The sequence below is a fragment of the Gymnoscopelus microlampas genome (genome assembly GCF_963454915.1).
Source record: "Gymnoscopelus microlampas genome assembly, chromosome: 21".
Lineage (NCBI taxonomy): Eukaryota > Metazoa > Chordata > Actinopteri > Myctophiformes > Myctophidae > Gymnoscopelus > Gymnoscopelus microlampas.
The window spans coordinates 21488529-21503106 of record NC_139958.1 but is presented as its reverse complement, the minus strand read 5'-3'; the positions used below and the strand labels follow the sequence as shown (position 1 = coordinate 21503106).

Below are 14578 nucleotides of genomic sequence, written 5' to 3'. Positions count from 1 at the left end.
AAATGGTTTATACCACAGTAATCTATCAAGACAGATTCTGCAAACAGCAGCAGAATATGTCAGCACCACTGCTCTAAACATGTAGTGTTGTTAGTAGGAATGAACATAGAAGACCCAGGAGGAAGTGGACTAAGAAAGGGGAGGAGCCAAATCGAGTTCCTGTTTCTGTTTCTACACAAAAAAGGAGGTGGTGCCTGCAGAGGCAAAAACAAAGGTGGAATTAGATTTCTATCAATCCCAGATTGATACCACAGAGACCTGGGAAGGACACAGTGCTATGCACAAAAACATCCAAATTGCAAGTGTCCATCATATTGTGGACTATACTATACATACGTATGCAATGATAGGATAGCTGATCTATACTTATGATTGAACCATTCAAACCTGAAATATATCTACTACAACACCAGCCTGCCTTACATATAAATGTATATCCTACAGTGAGAGTGGTGAACCTTACAAAGCTACCAATGGACTTTCATCTATAAAGCTACTTATTTCAGTCTCCAACAACCACCAAGTGAATGACTGGTCTATGAAAAATGTACTTGGTGAGTAAACTTGATTGTAAATGAGAATGTACTGAGCATCAAGTTCCCATTTCTCATTCCTTTATAGTGGGGCTAAGGTCGCAGAGTGAGAGTCTAAAAACAGAACAGGAACAATCTGGCCTCGGACAGAAACCAACAAGACAAACAGGAAAAATAAATTAATTGAGAGAAGTTATTTCCCTTGTTTGAACAAGACTACGAGTCTAAAAGCCCTGTTAGCAGTCCCCAGAGGCCATACCGCATGAACACTTCAGCACGTGTTGGAACTTTAGCCCTTTTAACCTCCATGTTAGATACAGCAGCTGACCAATCGGTACAGGTTTATGACCGTCGCATTGCTTTTATCACTCCCCTCACCCATGGCAAATATAAACAAATAAATGGGTGCAAAAGCAAAATCCATGGTAATCAAGCCAGTAGTTTTGAAGAGATTTTGTTTAGGATCAAAGTGTTGGATGGACCCTGAACAACAAACATTGCCAACAAAGCCCTTCTGGTAGTGGTGGGGCTAAAAAAAGCATCCTCTTTTGGCTCCTGCCACACAAGCAACTCCCTCTACTCACACACATGCACAAACAGACAAACACCCGTCTTCTAAAGACAAAGTTAACCTTGGTTTCGTAGGGTGATTACATTCGCCCCTGGGCTTGGAGGGTGGGTGGGTCTGAGCCACCAAACATCTGGAAAACAGCTGGGAGTAGCAGTGAGAACTACTGCCTGCCTGGGAAAATTTGGAGTTTATTGCAGCGTATTCCCTTCTCAAGGTCTCCACAACCATATTAGAATACTGGCCACAGTGGCCAGGGTATAAAGTTGTTTTTTCTTTGGAAGGAATAATAGGTAGCTAGTGAGAGGAACACATAGCCATCAAAACAAGGCTTGGGTATTAATATGTGACTGGCTCGTTATTATCCAAGGAGTTAGGAGTCAATACAAAATGTAACACGTCATACTTGAAGAAACAGAAGGACAAAGGATCAATCAAAGAATGTGAATGCAATGGAATTCCAGGTGCAGTAGAACAGTTGTTCACTTCTCAAATTCTCTAAATATACAGTTTGAGCCCAGTAAAATTACCCGGAGCCTGCTAGCGAGGTATGGGAAGACAGAGGGTCAACATCAGCCTCCTGTCTCATGCTACGGCTCTGGAATGTAAATTCTGCGGGATTTTCAGACACAACAGCTCAAGTCATCTGTGTTTTTCCCTCTGTGGCTATGAGGCCAAAGAGTGGTAATAGCCAAACAGTCGTGGCTGACTGGCTGGCTGGCGAGCAACTTACAAAGAGTGAAAACAGCAGCCTATTGCTACATTTCTTTGCAAGCTGTAAATAAACAATACAGACATTTAAACCATGGTAATGCCATAGAGACAGCTATGGAAAACCACTGCAACTGTAAAAAAGCCTAAGTCCAGGCTTCTGTAAACACTAAGTTGTAAGAAAAGTGTCATTTTAATTGATATAGAATGTGATTACAATTTAGTCCGTACATCAGCGCATGTTAAACTCTGGATGCGCTGCCAACAATGAATTAACAAAGGACTCGACATTTAGTGGAAGAAATGTTGCAAGGAGAATGTGGTGATGGGTGATGATGCATGTCATTTAGACTTTTCTGGATTTAACACATTTAACACATTTCTGGTTGTTTCTGATTCCAATATGGGACGCATGCTGCTTTCCCTACCAGTGCAGTGTCGACGTGCGCCACTAGTAGTGACGTTGAACCCCCCTACTCGGTCCAGAGACACTATATTAAATTTAAATGTATCCTTTTGGATCTATTCCATTGTTTTTATATGTTTTCAATGGCTTGGCTTTTAAAATAAACAAAACATTTGGCTCTGAAAGGTTTGCTGTTAAAGAGACAACTAGGAAACCACTTTTTCACCATTTCCAGAAAGTCAGTAGACTGTTTAATTTTATTTGGACACTGTTCAAATAAAACGTAGACATTGCACTGGTAGGAAAAGCAGCATGCGCCCCATATAGGCTCTGTGATTAATGAGACGGCTGATTATTTCACTGTATACAAGTACTGATGTCAGCTGCACAATATATTTGATACAGTTGCTACGGCTGAGCCTGAGGCTTGTAATGTTAATTGTTGTAAATGTTGTTGTGAAGTTAATTTGTATTAATACAGAACACGTTAATTACAAAACAACACCCAAACACCCATCCCTAGTGGGTGTATACAGTGATGTGTGATGACGCAGCCATATGCTAATTCTGACCCTGGCAAAACATTTTATTTATTTTTCATATTTAACTTTTTGCCAGTCTTCTGTGCACTGTGAGGCTGGGTAGCAGTTTCTGCCACTTTGATGCAGTCATGTCAACTGAAAACAATCAGACAATGGGGAGTCACTCAGTTTCTCACATTGGCTATAATTGGCCAGTGGCCCCAATGTCAAGCAAAAGCTTTCAACCACTTAAGCTAGGGTGACCAGGCATCACAGTTTGGCCGGGATTGTCTCGATTTCAAGCTGTGAGTCTCAAGTCTCGACAAATATCTCTAACACAACACTACTAATATGTCCCGGTTTTCAACATTCACTACCAAATTGTCCCGGTTTTCGACCCAATAACATTATAAAAGCAATTTTCAGCGGTTAAATGGACGTTTATCATGTACATGCTCAGACCTAACCAATCAGAAAACATGAACAAAGCATTGCTTGTCTAAATTCAACAGTGATGCATGTCAATCAGTTATTGCCTGTATGCAACACCTATGGTGTATATACATGTGCGCGTGTGTGAACATGCATGAATGGCCGTACGCGTGCATGAACGTGCACATTGATTTTATGGTCTCGGTTTTGGAGGTTGAAAATATGGCAAACCTAACTCAAGCCCTAGTCTCTCGAGACAGACTGTTGGCTTACACAGTTTTCAAATGCTTCCACCTAGTAGTCTACACACCAGAAGCGCTGAAATTGAGTATCATGTTCTGCAGGATTGAATCTTTTTGCAAAATGATCTCTGGGAATCAAGGTTCTCTTTCTGTGTACCCTTCTCTAACCCTAAAATCTCTGGAGCTTGAGGCCCAAACAGTCAAATCTAGTACACTAAGAATAAAAAGAATCCATCAAAAAAAGAAGTAAATATCAAAAGGCAGGGAAAAAACCCTCACGGGGCAAATCAAGGATCGTTATATGGGAGAGTATCAGAAGTATCAGGGACTAAAGGATTACGTGAGGATGAAAGCTTCCTCTGAATTACAGCTGCAGCCCACGTTCACATGCGGCCAGCGTCTTATGCAATGATGTTCTGCACTGCACTAGAATGATAGATCTGGTGTAGCCTTTGTAGTGAATGGGTGATGAACTGCACAAATCGGCACACATGAGCTCTATAAACACGCTGCACTTTTGCAAGGGGAAACGCATCCCCACAGGACTTTAACACATGTCAGAACCAAACTGTGTCAACATGGATCCTCAGGAGCGCGAGAGTGCATTCTCTGGTATTTATAACTTTTGCACCTGTTCCCTGTTGCACTGTTGTGTGCAGGGCTCAATTAGTAAAATAAAAAAAAAAAAAAAAAACAGAGGGAAGGGGGCACATTTCCTCAACCATTTAAGAACTATATACTCACGACACCTATGGTGCCAATACATCGTGTCCTGGCCTAGTAAATCTGCTATTTTGCCATTTTGTAAATAATACATTTTAACTCATTCCCTGCCAATGACGTTTTTTGACGGCTGTTTTTTGTAAGCCCACACTGCCAATTCTTTTCTTTCACACAGAACCAGGAGATAACGCGATCCAAAGATTTACTGCTCCATTCACTTCCTGGTTAAAGTATTAGGGAAATATTCTGAATCTCAGCTCCTGTGTTTTACTATGTATTTTTGAGCAAAACATTTTCAACTGGGTATAACAAGCGAACGGGAATCGCGATGACTTTTCTTTCCACAGAGGCACAGTGAAACCCTCCGTGATTAGCAACCATCAGGGTATCGATCATACTGGAGCTAAATATTTTGTGACTACTTGAAAAGGTAAGAAAATCGCTAAATCCTGTCAGTCTGCGATTTTTGGGCCATTTAGTGAATGGCAGTGAATTAGTTAAAAAGAAAAACATGTAACATTTTTGATGAATTCTGAAACATTTTGACAAAGTGTTAAAAATGTGTGAAGCAATTTTTTTACCAAAACAGGGATGCCTGGGTTCATGCCTTTAACATACAATTTTATTGTGTTATCAAACATAAATAACAAACATCATTTATTACATACATTTCCCCCAAGGAATTGCATGTAATTAATGACCAGAAGCAGGGATAAAACATATCCCTAGCAGCAATAAAACAAATGAATGACCAGAGTGGGGGATATCAAAAGCAGAGGCATGGATTGCCCCCCATCCACCCCCGCAAAATGAACCCTGGCTGTGTGCTTGGCCGGTAGAGTCTGGAGGGCAGTCTGAGTTAAAGCTTCCCCAGACACATTCATAGCATTCATTCATGTGTACTTCGGCCTAACTGTGAGAGGTACAGATGAAGGGACGGAAAGAAAGAAAGAGTGAAAGAATGGACACCAGGCTTCTTCTAGGAAATTATTAAGTCACGTGAATCTTTTGTGTTTTTTTTAGTTACATTCATTATACATAGCAGAATGCAAGACCACATAATACTGTCTTAAGGGGTTTACCCATCTATCTTTCATCAAAAATATATATACTTTGTCTTTTTCTGTTTTTATTGATAGTATACAGTATATAGACAGGAAATGGGGAGAGAGGGGCGGGGAGTGACACGCAGCAAAGGTCGTCGGGATCGACGACCTTTCGTCGCATTGGAGCGCCCGGACTGCTAGGCCAGTGGTCCGGGACTCTATCCTCTATCTTTAAGTTTTCAGGGTTGGATATAAAGGCAATTTTCAAAGCCAGGGGTAAATCTTTATTTACACATTTCTTTTTGTTTCTTTTTTTTTACCATGCCTAATAATTAGACCAGTCATTTAGATGTTTCATATAGGTTCCACAATACTTTCCTGTACACAAATTGTGTGGGACATTATTCAAAACTCTTCCCAAGGCTTTTTTGCCCCCATATGCATGCGTGTGCGTGTGTGCGTGTGCGTGTGCGTGTGCGTGTGTGTTGGTGACGCTGGCCAGCACCTGATGTGTCAGCAGGATCACTACAGAGGTGTTTTGGGAGAAACACTTGCTGTGTTCTTCCACGTCGAATTCTAAACAGTAGCTCATGTCCAAATACCACAACAGTGGCTGGACAGACCAAAGATAAAAAAGAATAGCTGATGTGGGTGATGTGATGAAACTGAGATAAATAAGCTGTGCTATGCAAAACAGCTTGGATCCTAAAAGCACACACTGTATGCAAGCTTGTGCACAATAAAAATACATAACTTTAGATTATTTTCCAATTTCCATCCCAGATGCTGTATGCTACTGTGTGTGTGTGTGTGTGTGTGTGTGTGTGTGTGTGTGTGTGTGTGTGTGTGTGTGTGTGTGTGTGTGTGTGTGTGTGTGTGTGTGTGTGTGTGTGTGTGTGTGTGTGTGTGTGATTCTTTGGATGGCATCTTTTGAGGGTGCACCAGTTAATCAAACTGGTGCACCCTCAAATCAAACTAATGTAATTTAATCAATTATTTAAAAAATATTCACTTCTACCACTTATCCAGAGTGGGAGGTAACGTTCTAGCAGAGAATCCCAGACTTCCCTTTGCCAGGTCATATTAGCTACTTCTAAAACGGGGGATCCCAAGGCCAGCGTGGAGATATAATCGTCACATAATTATCTTGTACATTGGCCATTTTGTGTATTTTTGCACTACACCATTTTATGACAAAGTATAAAATAGGGCTTAAGTGGTTACTAAGATTGATTTAGTCAATTATAAAAAACTAAAAAACAATTTCCCCCCGCATTAATACATACGCTTCTCGATAAACTTTTAGAGACACTGCAAAGTGAATGTGTATCTATCATAGTCATACTTGCAGCCAAAAATCATGTCACCTATAGGCTATGACGAATAGCAACATTCAATTTTCATCATCTGCTTCAACTTTTGGAAAAGCAGCACCCGTCACCTGGCCCAAATCAGACAGATATAGTAGATATACACAAAACATTCATACACAGGTGTGACATGATTGAAAATGTGTGTGTGTGTGTGTGTGTGTGTGTGTGTGTGTGTGTGTGTGTGTGTGTGTGTGTGTGTGTGTGTGTGTGTGTGTGTGTGTGTGTGTGTGTGTGTGTGTGTCTCATAGTCTTAATGACCCATCCATGCAGTCTCTCTCTATAGTATGCAATGCATACTCAGAAACATACATACTGGATACGATGCCAATGCAAATTGCCAATGACATTTTCAGACAAAGCTGTATCAAACAGTTCATTTCCAGCCCATATGTAAATGCAATCATACAAAAATAACGTAGTAGGATGTTAGGTACACAGGTTAGATCATCCACAGCTTAGATCATCCACAGCTGTGACACCAGATGTTGCAATACAAGGTCCTGTTCAGCTATCACTATGATTTCACCCTCATAAAAGCACAACATGTCAATAGGGAAGAGAGCATTCTTTCTATAGTCTCTGTCGGGTAGAAACCTCATATGTCCGAAACCATTATTTTCTCATTCAAAAATATCAAAAGTAGCAGATCTACAAGCTCAAAACGCGGCACGAGGATCTGCTACTTTTGATGCTTGTGTGTGACGAAAAAACACAAACAGTTAGAATATGGACTGGAGATTGGAGGTTTCTGCCCGACAGCCAAAGATATATTGTTTGTGGACATAATAATTTACGTGTTGGGTGTGTAGTGTATCCAAGACATGACTGTGATGAAGTCATTAGATTTGGAGATAATCCTTACATAAACAGGAGTAAGCCCAAGAGATGTATCAAACTTCATTTTTGTTTACAAAATGCAGACTTTAGATTGGATGAGGAGTATTCTCCTCCTGTCTTTAGAATAGCTAACACACACAGATGCACATTTAACTAGCATGCTGCAAATTAGCCTCAGGGTTGTAAAGTTATTTTTTCACTGTGTACAATGTTTTTTTGTTATTTGTATTTACATTGATATAGCCTATGTTTTTTCAGACATATTAGCACTTGGTGCCGTAGTGCCCACTCCAATATAAAAACCTTGAGGGACAAGGGACGTTGTGTTTACATGTACAGTAAAACACACCAACTGAGGTGACATTTATTATGTGAACCACTTAACACTCTCTATACTTAGTAAAACGGATCCGAGTTGCAACTTTGCTTGGTCCGCACATTTCTCAGTTTCACTCTTTCAGATCTGCTTTATTTGTCTCATAGTTTATCAGTGTGCTTTGCTTTGGCACACCAATTGGGAACCACTGAGTTAGATCATTAAGCAACGATAGTTCACTCAAACTGCATAATTCTGTAATAATGGACCGTGGGTAGAGGTTCCCACAAATTGGCCCTTGTTACTGCTGCTAAGCTGCAGATAATAGTGAAATTGGAGCCTGAAATCCATATTATCTATTCTAGGCCACTTACACCTAGAACTTACACCTACTTTACTTTTCCCAGACATTAAGTCACAGACTTAATTGCCTTTGCCAGTTGCCACAGTGGCCACGAGCCGTTGTTTAATCAACTTAAACAAAAAACGACTTAAGGTAGGGTAAGTGATATTTTTTGTTCTATATTCTGATAATAATCATTGCTATAGAGTGTTTATTCAGTAACAGGAATCTCCCTGTCTCTCCAGCTCTTTAATAAACAGAAGATATATTTTCATCCAATCAGGACAGACTACCCATTTATCACCTTACATTTATAGTGTTACCGTTCAAATTTTGTCAGCTCATTTCTTTGTGTCATCACTTCCGAATTCACTTGATTATCCTGTATCCTGTGTGAGTTCTCTCTCCTGATTGGATACAATTGGTATCCCGACCTGAAAATGTGTTTTCTGTTTACCAAAGAGCAGGAGAGACAAGGAGACTCCTGTTACTGAACAAACAGCAGCGGTTCTCAAACTATGGGTCGCGGCCCAAAGTGGGGTCGCGGGAAGGTGCTGTTGGGGTCGTGCATTGGCAATCGAATTTATTTTTAAGTAGTTGACTCGTCGTGACCAGTGTGAAGACTCTCACTTGACTCCTCATACACATACAGAGAACCAGCAGCAACACAGGAAAGACAACACACACACGCCCTTGTAGAGGAAGAGAGAACTGATATCTGTTCGATATAGCCAGTTAAAGCCTATAGCAGGAATGAAGTTCAATATGAGCGAGTGCCGGGTGCCGAGTTTTGTAACTCCGAGGGTGAGAGGGTAAATACATGGACCACGGGAGGAGTCAGTGACTGTGTAAATTTTACCTGTTGTAGCCTGTGTGCCAGCAAACACAATAAGCCCCAGCATTTGAGTCAACAAACCGTTCAATTTACGGATCGCGATGTAACATTACCGACGGGCAGGTCATGCTCACAGAGTCACAGTCACAGACAACCCGACCAGCAACAGCTGCCACCAGGGATGGAGAAGAACGCATGGTCGGTGGCCAAAGATAAAATCGAGAGCTGGATTAAGTAACTTTGGTGGTTCTGGCAACATATTTAGGCTAATATGCTTCAGTTTACATTGTAGCGTGCCCCAATCTAGAATCGAACCCAGCAGACTCAGCTGTGTCCCATAAAATGGGGTTGTGGTATAAAAAGGTTTGAGAACCCCTGCTCTATAGCAATGAGTACTATTCAGAATAGAGCTATTAACACTTATTTAACACTTACACTTTAACAAAACAATATCACTCACTTAGCCTCACTATAAACATATGTACATTTTCATTCTCTCCCATAATTTTACAGCAGACAAGCAGCTAAAATACAAAACGCCCTAAATACATAATACATCCAAACACAACCTTTTTAGCAACGCTGCTTTTCTCTCATTTCCCCAGAAAACACCTGTGTCTTGTTAGCATTTAACAAAAGAACGGGGTTGGAGGAAAAGGGCCATAGCTGAAGGATACCATTACCACATTCAAACACAAAACCTGGGTTTGACACAGGACACTGAACGTGGGTTAAACCCATGTTGGACCCAATATAACCACACTATGGTCACAGGTCGTCTGTCACACAAAACCTGGGGTCAGGTCACTGCTAAACAGGGCTGACATGGTCCACATCATTACTTGGTTGTTCATACTTGTTTGCTTGGTGATCGCACTTGTTTTGAGCGATCACAATCAATGAGGCCCCCTTGATCAATAGTCATTTGGGATGTGAGTTTTCAAGACCTGAAATTTTGAAAATACAATTTAACCCTGGTGTTCCTATTTTGGGTATGTCAAGGTATAGTTACAAATAGGGGTTCCCGCCCAAAATGGGTTAAGGCAAAAATAATTTCAAACATTTTTAAGAATTTTCTAAAATGTTTATTTACATTTTTGTATTAAGAAATAACGGAAATAGCAGATCTACAAACAAACGCATTTTTTTTATAGTAGATAAGCTAATTTCATTATTCGCTGTAAGACTAAGTATATAGGGCTTAGTCAAGACACACGATTCCCATGATAATCAGCAGAGAAAGAGGTAGGAGTAGGAAAATAGCATGAGTGTAAAAGAAGAGCAGAAATCCAAGTTTGTGGCTCACAGCAAGACAAAAGAATGGTGTACTCACCGCCACGGCTATCATGGAGTCGTCTGGTTTCCATTCTGCTTGCTGGTAGAAGCCAAACTGTGCTGCAGCTTTTGCAGACTCAATATAGCTGACAATCAGGACACTGGGCTGGGGGAGAAAATGAAAAATATAATTTAGATACATAAAGAATAACCGCTCACACAGAACATAAAGAGGACATATGCTTCAAAGGATACTCCATTTCATACATTATACACCTGGGTGTACATTCCAATTACATGTAAACTGCATGTAACATGTCAAATGAAGATTATGTGTGTGACAGCTACAGTTTGATTAACTGAGCTTTCCACACGCACACCAATGCTTCTTTTAGGAGTGACAGCTACAGTTTGACAAACTGAGCTTGCCACTCCAATGCTTCTTTAGCAAGACAAATCCTTGTTTTTCCCTTGTCTTGCCATCAGCTAGTAAATTGTGATCTATGGAAGGAATGTCTGTGGCTAGCCGACTAAACGGTTAAATGGCCCCTACTAAAATTTACTAAATACTCATCATGTAAACAATTAATAAACTGTATATACAGATAGTTTTCATTGAGACATTAACATTTGTTATTTCATACATTTCGATTTTGCATCTGGTGTGATGAGGAATCACAACAACATGGACCAGGACGTGAACCTTCAAGGTGACGGATGAACTCTGAGCACAGCAAAATGCTAACCATAATACATAATCAATCCATTTGAATATGGGACAAATTTGACAGACACAGGGAAATAAAGTATACTTTTGCAACCACAGATTAAAACTTTTCTTGTGGATAGTGGCAGTGTATCCAAGCAATGAACCAAAACTGACAATGTCTCCCAGCATCTTGGACAGAACAAAAATGCATTTGAGCATTCATAGTTATCTTGGATGCCTTTGGCACAAGAAGGCAAAAGTCATTTTTGGTTCACATGTGCTCTAGAGCCAAGACAACAGCATCAAATAAACATTAACATTTGATTAGTTGACACTTAATATTAAATATCTAGAAGGAAAACATTTATTGCCAATCACTGCTTTCTTGTTGAGCAGTACAGCCTTCATATTTGTGGTATGGTTGTTATAGGGTGAGAGGCAACATGATCAGTATCAAAACTATAGCTTCACAGCCCTGCAGCAGTCATTTATTGTTGGTATAATATTTCACAGGACTAATGTTAGCCATTTAAAGGATCCCCATTTTTCCAATGCATCAGAAACTGTGGGCTGTGTGGCGTGCACGGTGCAAGACTAGAAAAGCACACTCCACAAAAAACTATTAAAATAGCCCATCATGACAAATAGTGATAATGTGTAAGTACCTATATTGATTATCCAGATTACTTATTTCCTCTGCAGGGAAGGAAGTACCCATGAAAAGCACAATCAGTTCATTGCCAATTGATGGCTATTCTTTCGACTCCAGGATGGGAAAAACAAACTATAGGATCAGCATCAGATCTTTCTTGATCTTACATGAAAATTAGGACGTACTTGCGAAAGAGCATGATCCCATGCAACTCAAGCCATCGTATATTTATCTCTTACCCCTATCACTGTAATGTGACACCAGCCCCAGTAATTGCAACCCTCAGTATCTGTTTCATACAATTAAAACTTGATGGTGCCAACTGCCAAGGAAAACTGTGCACTAGTGAGTCTATGCTACTATGGGTAGAAGGAAAATAAACAGCCTATATTGCTGTTAAGGTGCTGCCTGTAAGTGATATTTTTGTGCTAAACCAAACGTTTCTTTTGGTAAAATAATAATCATTGCTATAGTGTGTTTGTTCAATAACAGGGGTCTCCTCGTCTCTCCATCTCATTAATAAAACAGGGGGGGGAAATCTGGTGGGTTGGCAATTTCATCCAATCAGAAAACAGTACCCATTTATCAGCTTCAAATTTATAGTTTTCCAGTTTAAAATGTGTCTACTCATTTCTTTGTGTCATCACTTCCAATTTCACTTGTTTATTTGGTATCCTGTATGAGTTCTCTCTCCTGATTGGATATAAATGGCATCCTGACCTGAAAATGCATTTTCTGTTTACTAAAGAGCTAGAGAGACAGTGAATCACTTTAAAACCACTTTCAACCAGGCATGTCATTATAGGTGAACATTTTCTAACTTTTTCAAATAAAAATTAAAAACTTGCGATGCATTGTGAGCTTAGAGATCAGCTCTAACAGGGCTTAGAAGTGGTTAAATAAAATAATGTTTATTTAATATTTACATGTGTGCTTGTTCATTGTACAAATAAAGTTAAACGTTCTTTCCATACTGAATTTAATATTTAATTTAAATGTTTAATCTATCAAAAGGTGGTTTGTGTTGATTTGTATTCGTTTGTAAAATGTAAAAAAATATCATATCTAAGTTTTTCATATTGGTTTCACGATTTTCTTTCAAAATATGGGTAAAACCAGTGGTCAATGAATCGGGATCTGACTCAACAATCTAGCACCAGTCTAATAACTAAAACTCATATTTTAAATAAGCCTAGGATATTATTCAATTAGCAGTTAGATTGTATTTAAACTCAAACGCTACAATTTAATTTATGCAGAAATAAAACCTCAAGGGTGCCACAAAGAATTTCATTTTGTCGCCCTGAGCATACGACAACTTTGGTGAGATTCCGACCGAGCAAGACAGCTAGAGGACAGAAATGGGGATATGAATATGGATGGAGAGAAACTACACAAAGAGTAAAAAAATATATATCTGATTACTCCTCCTGGGTAGAAGGCCATACAATATTTCACTGTAATGAGTCAACGGCTGGTTGAATGTTTGGTAGTGTGTGGAGCTTGACTAGAATGGGGAGGAGAGAACTGGTCTCCAACCCTCCCCCTCTTTGTCCATGTTTTTCATTCAAGCTCAAGCACAGATTAAAATAATGGCAATTATATCACTGCCCAAGGGTCTTTCCTTCAAATAGCACTTCACCCATTTTCAACCTTATCTTCATATAATTGGTCCTCGCTCCTCACTAATGCTCAATAAGACAACAGTATTTCTGACTACTCACTTTGTGGCTCATTGGTGGGTTTTAGACAGTCCAGAAACCTTCCTACCGATGACCAATCATCGATGGGGATTCCAAGCCAATAGAAAATACAGCTTTTCTCTTCCTGGAAAGTTATCATGCTGAAATGGAAGCTATTGTTCTTGCGATTTAAAAAAAAGGAAAAAAAAGGAAAGATATTTTCGAAATCAGGTTTGAAATGACCAAACCGTACCTACTGGCACCTGCGGCTAAGTTTCCGAACTGTCCACATTCCTCCTCTAACTGAGACACAGAGTGAATAGACAGAAACGGTGCCATCTTATAATGCTCATTGGTGATAATAGCCAATCTACAAGCTCGCGAATTTGTTGCAATGCGACGTGAGCTTGTAGACCGGCTATTTAAAAAAAAAAAAATTAAATCATTGAAAATGTTCATCTATAATGACATGAAAGTGGTTAATAAACGACTGATCTTGCAGGGATCTTTATCTCACAGAGTAGTGCACTCCACTTAGTTTAGATGTTTCATGTTATAAAGTTTAACTGCCACTCTTATTTCATGCCATCAGACCAAAAGCATCTGGTCAATATATAAAATGAGTTATTAGGCCTGTCTAAAAGTATGTAAAGTGTTGAATTAAGACACAAATTCTGATTATCAGCATAGCTCAAATTTTACACGAACAGGAACTAGTCATACTTTTAAAGCCTTTTTTTGGCCCAATGCTGTGCTGCTAATATGCTCTAACATGAACTTAGCAGCGTGAGGTGAGAGCTGTGATTACCTTCGTATCTCCACATATACCTGTGGAAAGACTGTTTTTGACTGGGATAACATCCCTAGTCCAATATCCCTAGTCCTAGGCGGTCACAGATTTTGATATGGAATATTGTGAGTAGTTTTTTTGTAAAATTTTAACAATCGTATTGTAACTCATGGTTTGTTTCTGGAGCTACTGTAACCTTCTGCCTGCTCTGGAAGTAGCTCACAGGAAGTTGAGTGGGTGAGGACCAGTGACATAAAAAGACGTATCCTACTATCCTACTATAATTCTAGTAACCTCTGTCTGTAGTGGTGAAGCTGTCTGTAGTGGGAGTAGGTGAGTACGTGAAGCTACCCGGTTCTCCTCAGTGGCTGGAGCAATTGCTCTGATTTTGCACACAGCCATTGACCATTACCATCTGAACTTAACTGTGAAGCCCGTTTTTCAATTTCATCAAATCTCAGCTTCTTATTAGCGTTTTTGTGTAAAACACTGTCGCCATGGTTACGGGCCTGCCCAGCTATGGGACGAACTGCCTCCCGGGTTGCCAGATCATGTGCGCATATCCCCCCACGGATGCGTCGACC

General features: G+C 39.9%; 1 protein-coding gene across 1 annotated transcript in view; it reads right to left on the bottom strand.

Annotated features, from left to right (window-relative positions):
- Positions 1 to 14578, bottom strand: part of ric1 (RIC1 homolog, RAB6A GEF complex partner 1) — a 48372-nt gene that overhangs the window by 30735 nt on the left and 3059 nt on the right. The window contains exon 2 of the mRNA XM_084046552.1: positions 10220 to 10327. Coding sequence (XP_083902678.1) covers positions 10220 to 10327 — 108 coding nt within the window. The remainder of the gene's footprint in view (positions 1 to 10219; positions 10328 to 14578) is intronic.